Below are 12,010 nucleotides of genomic sequence, written 5' to 3' on the forward strand. Positions count from 1 at the left end.
AACACAGTCCATGTTTGGTCTGTGCACCTCTGCCAAGCCTGGATGTCACCAGGCACTTGAGGAGGGCCACAACCATTATCAGCACCAACAAATTCTGACATAGAAAGGAAGTGATTTTGACCCACAGGTTCAGGGTGAGGCAGCAGCTTTCGATTTTGTGAAATCAGAAACCTGAATACCATATAAACCCTTCACCAAATACAATTTAATTATTTTTGAATACTTTACAATGGAGCTATCATGGTTCAGCACTGTGCAGAGAGGGCTTGGAAGAAAGCCTGCAAAACCTAACATGCACTGCACTTCACCTGACAGTGGTACTGAGACCTCAGTGGTGTTGATTAAGTGAAAAGGTGCAAGTGATAGCATGATTAAGGCTATTATAAATATCATGGCCATTAAATATAGCATTTATTTCTGCCCATTCACTGACATCTGGGGAAAACAAAGCAGACTTCCATGCTAGACTGTATGTATATTGCTCATATCTAGCATATTGTAAAGGTTTAATGTTTAATTTGTAAAAATTTAGCTAAAATTATAAAAGCAATCAGAAAGTCAAATGAAACGCAGGTATGTTCAGAGAAGAAAAGCTAACTTGCATGACAGGAGTTATATACAAGTACGTTTTACAAAGCCCAGAATTAGTATTAGTTATTAGTATGTTAGTATTGTGTTAAATTAGATTTCATTAGCACAAACTGTATCATATTAGCTCTGCATATGAAAACGCTGAAGTGCATGCATGACATGAGGATGAAGTCAAGTAAGGGACAGTTGAAAGAAATTTGTACACAGGAAAGTGATACCATTGTTTTGTTACCAAAATAACATGGTACACTTCGACTGAAAAAAAAATAAATAATGAAAAACATTTGGCTTTGCTTCTCATTTTTGCATTATAATTAGCAATGGCTCTTGTTTCCTACCACACGCAGAACTACTCCCATGGAAAAACATTTTAATTACATGCCATCTCTTTAAAAAATGATCACAGAAAGCAATGTTTTAATTTCTACAAACTAAAAAATGAAATCAACAGAAATTAACATCTTGGGTTTGGTTGTTGTTCCCTTTTTTTTTTAAGTCATTGGGAATGAATGGATGACATGACTCAATTAAAATTAACTAGAGCTACAAAAGTTACATTTAAAAAAAAATCATTATGCAGATGTTAATAGTCTTTGGCAACATGTTCAATGATGCACATAAAACCTGAAACTCAGAGTAAAAAAGATACCCATGTTTCAGTACCTCCCCGTAACTATGCCTGTCATCTGAAGAGTAACTGATATATGGAGAATAGGAGATCATATCTGGGCGGTCAATGTTATAGATGGCTTTATTTTTAGGAAGAGCAGCCAAGTCCCTGTAGTCAAGAATTTCATCTCCAAGCTTTGCCTAAGAAAAGGAGGAAAGAAAGCAGTGAGAATAAGAAAGAGTATGAGCAGGATGCAATCAGACAGGGAAAGATAAATGTAGGCAGAAAAGTCATAATCATCATAAACCACTTTTTGGGCTTGTGAACACTTAAATCTCTTGTATTTACTACACAAAACTAAATATTACTGCTGTTTTCTTTTATATACTGTTGCCTTCTACCATGTCACTGTCATTTGGCCAACAGCAGTAGCATGGTATCATTCCAATTCCCTGGTTATAGCCACTTACTCTTGGATGCACAAACACATATAGGGAACAGATATTGTAGTCTCTTTCAGGCAAAACACACTGAATTTTGAAGTGGTTTTGGTGTGCAGAATTCCCCTGCTGTAAGCAGTAGTGAATAATGAAATATGCATTTCCAGATGCTGAAAAGCATTAATCAGCTCTTTGATCTTTCCCATCCAGTTGTATCCCACAGCTTCACCTCCATTCCTGACTGTGTAAACAGCCCCTCATTATGGGTCACAAACCAGCAGATGATGGATTTGCACCGTGGAGGAAGATCACAGATGTCACTAAAGCAAATTTCAAATCCTCTTATGAGACTCACACAACCAACAGAGAGAAGGGACCCTGTGCTGGTCCCTGTTATCCTCCTAACACACATATTCCAAAAGAGTAACTTATTACCAAGCTGCAGCATTTGCACTGATTATCCTTAGGATAATTGCACCAAAACTGTCTCCAGCACATACTATGGTGTAGATATGATGACAAGTTGGCCACGATGAGAGTGGAGAAATGGGCAGCATAATGGTCTCATTCCCACTTCAAGTTTTGCAGAAGGATAAGCTCTTTGTTGGCAACAAAATGATGAGTGAATCTTGCTGTGCTCTGAAAATCTCAGTGTGATCAGCTATAAAACTGTAATAATGTTTTCCACATGCAAAAATACAAAAGTATCCAGGATTTATGTGTGCAGCAATTCTGTTTTTTCTTAGTATGAGCTAAGAAAAGTTCAATAGATTTTCCAGGGGAGTTTTCTAACATCTTAATAATCCAGGAAAAATTTAATCTGACAACTTCCAGTTACCCCTTTTTCTAAAACAATACATGAATTTCTGCAAAAATAAACTGCATAAAAAGAAGGAAGATTATTCTTAAATAAGAAAGTAGAACGAAGGTGCCAAAACCATCACATATTCCCATCCTCAAAACTAATGAAAAAATGTGTTTTAACCTAGTATGTGATTCTTCAGCAATCTACAGATCTCACTTTGCAGCTCCTTTAAGAAGCTAAAGAGCAAAGAAAAGTCCCTTAATGAAAGGAAGTCCCTCCCTGCTGAGAAAGCAGCAGAGAGCTCTGATGCAGACACAGGTAATGCAAAGGTAAAGAATCTGTTTGTCCCATCTGTCCCAGAAATACTTTGGGCAGCATTATACCTACAAGGAAGGCAAAAGAGGCTGTGATTTCAGTTAAGGTATAGAGGTTTTTGGCCATTATTCTAGTGAACCCAAAGTAGTTCAGAATTGGGGATATTTAAATGTGAATTACAGTAATTTTGGCTCTCCATCTAGATGTGCAACTCCCCATTGGATTTCAAATCTGTCAGAGGACTAAAACTTGTTATGTAATTCCTTTCAGTTTAGATATAACAATATGGCCAAATTTGGATGAAGAAACATCTTAGGGATACCACTGCTTTCTAAACACTCAATTCTTCAAACACTGAGTCAACACTATATTTTTATTTTATTTGTTTCACCTACATTCAATTATGTGAATGGAGTTCAAATCAGCTCAGGAAAGCTCAAATTACAGCTGAGAGGCTTCAAGCCATTTCTTCAGTAATTTGTATTTAGGGTTCTGGTAAAACCATGCTGTAAGTACAGAGTATCTGTTTCATTTGGACTATGTAATTTTACAAACGTATAATTGTGAATCTCATCTGTATAAAAATATAGTGTGATTTCTATTTCTTGTATGAGAGCACATATAACACAGCTATGTAAACTAATGTATGCCTTCCAGTCGGATATATTAGGCTGGAGCACCTAATTCTGCCTTAATAAAATTAAGCAAAGTAGAAAGAAGGACTTTTATTTAAACCTTATTTAATGGCATAATTTAGAAATTAACACATTTTTAATTAGGAACTCTGAGGGGCTGCCAGCACTAGGGGAAATTTCAGTCTGGATATAATGAAGTAATCCCTACAGGTCATGCAAAGATGCCCATTACCTTCAAAAGGCACTGGCCTGTGCCCTCTCTCAGTGCACGAAGACACAAAAGTCTGTTATCAGTAGATGAAGAAGAAGTGGTATGGCTTTAGTGCACCATCTGTATGAGGCACATTCATATTTCTGTCAAAAAAACCCTTTTTTCACCTTTCCCTATGTGACCAGGCCACCATGGCCCAGCAGCACAGCTGCCCTGTGATGGGCTGGTGCCCACAACGATGTTCAGCACTGCTCTGGCTCGATGGCTTTGGAAGTGCAGGCACCACAAACTCACAGTTCCTAAGATGGAATTGCTTTCTCTAAACTTTTTTGTCCATGAAATACTCCACAGAGCTCACCAGCTGGTAAGGTATGATTTTACTCCAGGTTTAATGATTGCATCTATGGTACTGCTGAAAGCTGCTGCCCTGTGTGCACCATCCCACCCTGTTCTGCCTTCTACACTAGCATCAGATATCATGTAGACAGCTTTTTTTTTTTCTTTTTTTTCCCCCCTCTTTGGTTGTCTGGAGGTTTTTCCCGAGTTATTCTTTAGCTCAGTCTGGCCTCAAATTTGACTGCATATCTCTGTGTACACACCAGTATTAGCAGCAAAGAGGGGATGGGAAGGCACAGACAGAGAGGGACAGGGCCACGTGTGGGTGGGACCTTCCTTTCAGTGGCAGCAAGAATTTAGGTTTGGCAAAAACAACCACAAAAGCACACAAGACAGATCTTGAGCATATCTCCATGTCATAACTCTCCTGTAACAGAAAACACATGTAAAAACAGATAGCCAAGGGACCATTGTGATAATATAGAAGTCAGTAATGTGTTTTTAATTCTTTTTACTTTCCTGTTTGTGAAAACCAAAATAGGATTTATTCAATCAATCAAAATCAAGTTTTGACAATTAAGCAGGGAGAGATGGGACAGATAGAACAAGAACTTGCACTCCTCTGGGGAATCTTTTTTTCTGACTGACTCATATTGCTAGACAACTTTATTCTTTCCCAGTCCCATCTGTATATTACAGTAAAAAACATCAGGGTTGTGTGCTGATTCAATGATAGCCTTTAAAAACAAACAAATAAACAAAACTAGAAAAGGAGAATGGAGGCTCATCCTTGACTTTTAACAGCCAGTGAAGCATGTTAAAATTGTAACACAAACATCAATAAAAACAGTACCATCCTGCAGTTAGACAAATGCCTTTAAAAACATATAAATCTTAGGAGAATTCTCATGCTTAAAAACACAATGAGATAGTGCCTGTCTGAAAAAAAAGAGCTCATCTGGCCAAAGAAAGTGCTTACATGATAATAGGCTCCCAGCACAATGAACTGTCTTCACAATGCCATTTCTTGTCTGGTAATATACCACTGGTATTCAGCAGCACACCGAATCACTGAAGGGGCACTTGTTCCACTGCAAGTTCCATCTTACTCAGATAAAGTGCATATTGTATTCAAAATAACTTTTATTTCAGGAAAAAAAGACAAGTATGTATCCAAAGCACTCTTTTGCTTTCTCGATGTAGGAGATAAAAGCCCTTAATATTTTTATGATAACCTCTCTGGAAGTCAACTGCATCTCCAGCAAGTTTCTCACTATATGGCTCTAACTGATGAGGATGACCTGCATACCTGAAGGATACTTGGCCAGGAGAAAGAAAAGCCCTGGAAATGCTGAAGCCCTGCAAGAGATATCTGTATGGATCATACCACGTTTGAATTTTTTATCTGTTGCTGGTAGCCTTGGGAATTTGGCCATGAACACTACACTACAGCAATTTTGATCTTGTATTGAAAAAAAAATTGTAAGATTTTATTGCACTTGTTATTTTAAATTCTCTCAATGAGCTTTCCAGAGTGCTTCATAAACCATAAACACATCAAAGGTCCTCTGAGTGAGGGACTGGCATTTGGCATTTGGCAGGGGCAGAGTCCTGCAATCACATACATGAGTGTTTCCATAAGCAATTAGATGCAGGCTCAGGAGCTCAATTTAAACAAGTTGTGTTCAAATCCAAGCTTGTAATCTACCTGTGGGCTGTACTGTTTACTTAAACTTTTCTTTTCAGAAAGAACTGTGGTATTCTGCATGCTTTGGTGTAAGCCAGCTCTAGTGCTAGTGTAAGTGCTACAAATACACCACAAAATATAGGAGGAAAATGCCAGAATTCTGTTACAGCAAATGCAGTAGTCAAATAATTTAAACTTGAGAAAATAATTCAATTTTAGAGGAATCACCAACTGCAGTGATTTGGAGGCACTAAATTTCGATATAACATGCTAAATTGTAGGAGGAAAAATGAGTTTTTCCCCATCCCACAGAACAAATTTCACTGGGAAATACTCACATAGATCACACGGCTTGGGGAACCTGATGTACTTGAAGCAGGTACAGAAATAATACTCTCAGAGGAAGTCCTAATTTCCTATGGCAGGAGAAGTGAAACAGATAGGAAATACAGGAGAGTCAATGATAATATAACAGTTATTTCAAAAAAAGCATACAAGACATTTAATTCAATCTCTACCACTCAAAAATGACATATTATAGAGAGCTCAAAACATGGAGTTAAAAATAAAAGAACATGTGCAGACAACCAATTTAACATTTTAAAAATACAGGAATTGTTTTACACATGGCTTTCTCATCCCTTCTTCAGAACAAAATGGCCCAGAGAATTTCTGGGGTGTTGGGACAGCCTTTGGGCACTATCAGAGACAGTTACAAGACAATACATTGGCAACATTTTCACTCCAAGGTTATGTCATCAAACCATTCTACATTGTGACTGAAACATGTCACACTGCCACGCCATTCACTCACACCCAACATAACATGGAAAAGGACCTCGGAAATGATAATTTAAGATAGACAGTCTAATTAAACACCTCTTCTGCATGATTAAAGCACTTTTCAGTTTTCCAGAACTTGTGTAAATGACATGAAAGTGTCCCTGATACACTGATGTCACGTACAAACCATATTTCTCTTTCATGAGGTCCCTACAGGACATTCAATGCAGAAGAGAAAAAAAAAAAAACCTTTAGAAAATTATGTTATTCCAATGTTTTGAACCCTGTTAAAGACAAACAACAGTTTTGGATAAAGCTCAGGCTTCCCAGATAAAGCTTCAGAGCTTCTCTCTGTGTCCCGAGCATGGTCATGGGCATCTGGCCCAAGGCAGCCACGCTTGAGCAGAGGGCTTGGACAAGATGACCTCCAGAGGCTCCCTTCAAGCTCTGGGTCTTTCCAAGGGCAGACAAGGGGTGAGTTCTCTTTTTCTTGGGAGAGCCCAATCACGGCATTCCCGTGGCACCAAGGGCACTGGAGTTCCCAGCATGAGCCTTGCCCATTTCCAGGAACGTCTTTGAACTGCCCAAGTGGAAACCAGTAGCAGGTGATGTTCTTCAGGGGTCTGTACAGGGGGCAGTGATGCTTAATATCCTTCCTCCTCCATGGCCCAGGCAGTGGGACTGAGCACATCCTTGGCAAACCTACAGATGACAGCCAGCCCTGTGGTGGGGACAACATGCTGGAGGGAAGGGATGCCATCCACAGGCATCATCATAAGCTTGGGGAGTGAAATTTATTAATTTAATGAATTCAACAAGGCCAATGCAAGGTCCTGCACCTGGGTCAGAGCAATCTCCAGTATCACCTCCACAAACTTCGTGGTGAAGGGAGAAGAAGGACTTGGAGGATACTGGTGGCTAAAGAATTGGATATGGACATCCCACATCTCACACATGTTCTTTATTCTCTTCATGATCCATTGCCCCTTTCAGCATCCCCATCCATGCCTGCTCCACAGCATCTCCCAGCTTTTACAATAAAACCTCACACCTTTGTTGACTCTATTGCCTCTGTTAGTTCATTTTCTGTACTACACATTTTTCTTTCTTCTTCCACCTACCTCTTTTCCCTATATGCCTTTTTAGAAACCTTATTTTCCCTTGCTGCTTTGATTTCTCCTGTCTTTTCCAGTGTCCTCCCTTCTGCTTAAAATCTCACTCTCCCATCATCTTTCTTTATGCTGTCACTCTCTTTCACAACTTCTTTTTTCCCTCCACTCCATCTCCAAAGTTTTTGAGCATGCTGCCACTTTCTCCTTTTGCCTTTGCCACCTACTTTAATTACATGCTGTTCATATATCTATATATAGGAAGATAACTTAAAAACAACAAACTGCAAGGTCGAACAGTAAATTTCTCAAGCAGTAGATCTCATTCCAGACTTTACAAGTTATGTTGAAAAGTTCATTTTTACTCTCTTAAAAATGGCATCCTTCCTTCTGGTTTCATTTTTTCAATAATGAACATAAAGATCAGAAAATAGGAAAAACTCCAGGAAAAAGAAAAACTGCTAGGCTTGGGAAAATTATTTGATATTCAGAGCTTGTCATAAACAACACCAAGCAATCATTTCCCAAACACATGGGTACAAAAACTACAGCCAAAATCCTTCAGGGTAAAGCCCAAACTTTTTTTTTTCCCCAAGCTGTAATTTAGTTAAGTTGGACTTTCTGACACACCAGATTTAACAATCTTTTTATGGATGCTGTCTGCTGTTCTGACTTGTCCCATGTGCCTTCCTCCCAGCCTTGAACCAAAGCAGAGCTTTTTTGGACAGGGATACCAAGGGTATCACTTGGAGCATCAGAGAACATCGGAAGTGAAAAACCCACACTTGGCCTCTACATTAAATGAGACAGTTGTAATTCATTCCCACCACCTCAGAAGGATCATTAATTCTTCATGTCCTAGGGACAGCTTATTTATCTGCTAATCTTCTGCCAGAATTCCCCCCTTTTCCCCTTGCACACAGAGAGGTGCACAATCATCAAACTTAAGGAAGTACTTAAAGCCAGAGATTAAATTAAATTGTGGCTGGCTTGCCAACATTTTAGAAACAAATAATAAAACAGAAACTGCAAGGAAACTTTTTTTTTTGTAAAAACAAATAAAGTGAAAGTCTTCTGATCTTTTAAGTTCAGAGCCACATGAGAAGAGGTCATGAACTGATAACATCATAATCAGACAGAAGTTAAAAAGTAACTTTTTTTCTTCTTGTTCCTATTTTCAAATTTTTACTTATTCAGCTTATATATATATATATATATATACACATAAATATATATAAAACTCTTAGGTCAACATTATCCTTTATCTATAGCTTTAATCACTGATTAAAAGCAAAGTATTTATATTACATGATTACATTTCATTAGCCAACTGGATTCCCATCATTTAAAATTACAGTAGTGAAAACTTTCCAAACCCTTACATCTATGCCTAGTCCTGCAAAAAAAAAAAAAAAAAAAAAAAAAAAAGGATAGAGAACAACAAATAACATGGCAATAAAATAACACTGGATAAAAACCAGAGGTTTTTTACCTTGTTTTTTTCTTCAGCCTTTGCAGCCTGTCTACAAACTGGATGCCAAATGGATGTTCCTAAAAAGTAAATTTAAAGTTCTTCTTAATTTAGTTCCACAAGAATAACCTTCAAAAAGTTGAAAATAAGAACCTTAATAAACCCTCCTATAAGGTTTTATAAGACATAGGTTACTGACCACTTCCCCTGTGAGTGCAGGGGTTCTTTTAGAGGTTAAGATGACAGCCTCTCAATCCCAGTGAGCCTCATCACAGACATTTAAAGACTTCAGAAAGCTACATGTACTCAATATGGGAGATCAACATCAAAACCTGAGTTCTAAGAAGCGTAATGTGGAATCTCTGGAGCTCCACCAGTCTAACCTCCTGCTCACGGAGGTCCCATTACAGCAGGCAGGGATGTGTCCAGCTGGGCTTTGCCTCTGTTTCATGGTAACCTTTATATATAGTTAGAATTTCCTACATTCCTGTAATACATATTCTTGCAGTAGTCAGGCTTGGCTCATACACAGCAGCACACCGTGGTGGGATGGAATTGTACATAGCATTGTGCCATGTAACCCCAGCTGAAAATCCAGTCTGTCTATCATTTATTCATTGTTTTGATCTTCAAATTCCCACATGTTTGTCTCTTGTAAGTCAGCTACTAAGGAACTGCATAAACTCAGGGGCATGTCCATCGTGCAGGAAGCAGGAGATACCAAATGAACCAATTCTCTATTGCATACAGGTATTGAAATGAGGATCTTGGCAAGATGTAAGTAAACAATGAGTGTGAGACAGAAACTTGAATAGGTTTGCACTAGTCACAAAGGAAATAATTACTTCAAAAAGTTGAACATGATGTTTAAAACAGTGTTCAGTAGAAGTGGAATGTGTAAAATGATATAAAATAAAATAGTTTTTTGCAAGTCTTAATAGTAAGAAGAAACCTTTATGTTTATGCCAGTCTGAGCTCAGACACGCCAATGATTAAAACTCCAGAGGTAAACAATGTGAGTACACTACAACTTCTGCCTGACTAAACTGGAATCTGAGAACCTTTGCACAATAAATACTTAATGTTTATACTGGGTGGAGAGTATCAAGGAGAGTTATTGGAAATGCTTTGTTTTCACAGCAGTTTGATAGTTTTCTAACTAGTGGATTTTGGAAACAAGATAGAAACAGTCTATTTCCCAGAAGACAGATGGAGATCATTAGAATTTATTTCACAAAATAACCCAGTTGAACCCAGACTCTTGCAGTAAGAGTACCTATAAATATAGACCAGATAAATTATGTTTACTAAGTTACTGGGGTTTTTTTGTTACTGAACTACTAAGACACATTTTTATAGCACCTTTAAATTTAATGCTAAGTTATCATCCACTTACAAGTGGATTTGAGCTTGCCTCATTTGTCCCATAAATTGCTTCAAATGATCCCAATGGATTTAAGAAGTAATTACTTCTTAAATCCATTGGGATAATTTGAAGACCACTCCTGTCTATAGCCAAGCAACACTGTCAACTTTTCACACTGAAGAAAAAAAGTCCTTTCACCCAAAAACTGCCTGTTGGATGACCACTGAAGATTTCTGCTAAGGAATATGCAGCACCTAAAATAACTTTAAAGTAGTTTATTAAGAGGATGAAGAACACATTATAAAACCCTGGGCTCCAATATTTTTTTTAAATTATTTAACAGGTTAGGTAATCCAAATAACTGATCATTGATCTTTCATGGTGTTAACACCAGTTTCTAATGGAAACTGCTCTCCAGTGAAGACAAAAATGGTATGACAGTAAGCTGGTGTAAACATTCCATGCATCAGAAAATACAATAAAATGGATCCAAATTAAGAGAACCTCAGCATACCTTGCTATTATTTGAAATAATAATCAAAACACAACCAAACAAATATCCACCCTTAAAACAAATGGAACTTAAAATGAAGACTGATTTGCAAACAAGTTTCAGAAGGTTTGAAATCTAGAAACAAATTTGTAGTTTGATGTACTTTTTTAAAGCATTGATTTCATATGGGATTTTAGCACAGCTAAGATCCTTTTCAAGTGGAAGAACTGCAGCATTTTCTGTCTCCTGAGGGAAAATTCATGAGCACAGACAAGTATCACTATGTCCTTTAATGAGTTAGTTCTTGTTGCAAACCAAAGTGACAATAACATTTTCATTTAAAATAAAGTACTAAACCATAATTAGATCTTACTGAGACCACTGCTGTGTTCTAAATAAAGTCTAACTTTTCCAGCTTAAGGAAAAATTTCAAAGTACACTTCTAGAAAACCATGGACAATTGAAAAGCTGTACACACAAATTTGGGCAGGCATGTGATTTTAGGATAATACACCAGCCTTGCAGCTCCCACATCCTACTGAGTTTCTGTTTTCCTTTGAAAAGATACTGCCAGTCAAAGACATACAAAAGCCTTTATTTTCTCTGGTGTTTTCCACTGTATTTAACTCTGTAAGCAGTTTTCTTTGATCAGTTTAGTAGATCTAGAAGTTGCTACATATGAAGGATTTCAGCTCATATTTATGTTAAACTACTTTTTTTCCCATTGCATACTTTATTGCACAAGTCCCTTCTGCAAAACTGAATTTCTCCTGTGCAAGCCTATGGTGTGGGCAAGAGAGCCAAGTGTGACTGCTTCATTTTTTGTTTGATTTACCTTGAAGATACATTTCTTCTCCTTCTGCAAACATCTGATTGCACCTGACACATCGTGCGCAGGTTGGGTGATAATGCTTTTCTCCTGCCTGTTCAGAAAGAAGGTACAGATGATTAATATTATCAATTTAGCAGTTTTTCTCTCATTCTCTTGAATAAGAATAATTTAATTAGTTAATGGCAATCAGTTCAACAGTCTCCTACAACCACAATGCTGATTTGTCATTCTAGACAATTCATGCTTTGAAACATAATTATGGTCTTGCTTACACAAAGCAAAAAAAAAAGTTTATGTGCAAAAGTTAAGTCTCTGAATTTACAGGA

General features: G+C 37.6%; 1 protein-coding gene across 12 annotated transcripts in view; it reads right to left on the reverse strand.

Annotated features, from left to right (window-relative positions):
* The window catches only part of ABLIM2 (actin binding LIM protein family member 2), a 128,875-nt gene that overhangs the window by 38,378 nt on the left and 78,487 nt on the right, over positions 1 to 12,010 (reverse strand). For 10 of the 12 annotated variants that reach the window (XM_064418766.1, XM_064418772.1, XM_064418764.1 and 7 more), the window contains 4 exons: positions 11,688 to 11,775; positions 9,015 to 9,073; positions 5,969 to 6,046; positions 1,255 to 1,401 (listed from right to left, as the gene is read on the reverse strand). In XM_064418766.1, the coding sequence (XP_064274836.1) occupies positions 1,255 to 1,401; positions 5,969 to 6,046; positions 9,015 to 9,073; positions 11,688 to 11,775 (372 nt within the window). The remainder of the gene's footprint in view (positions 1 to 1,254; positions 1,402 to 5,968; positions 6,047 to 9,014; positions 9,074 to 11,687; positions 11,776 to 12,010) is intronic. The other 2 variants (XM_064418771.1, XM_064418773.1) reach the window with 1 other exon arrangement.

The sequence above is a fragment of the Passer domesticus genome, chromosome 4, assembly GCF_036417665.1.
Source record: "Passer domesticus isolate bPasDom1 chromosome 4, bPasDom1.hap1, whole genome shotgun sequence".
In the NCBI taxonomy this organism is placed as follows: domain Eukaryota; kingdom Metazoa; phylum Chordata; class Aves; order Passeriformes; family Passeridae; genus Passer; species Passer domesticus.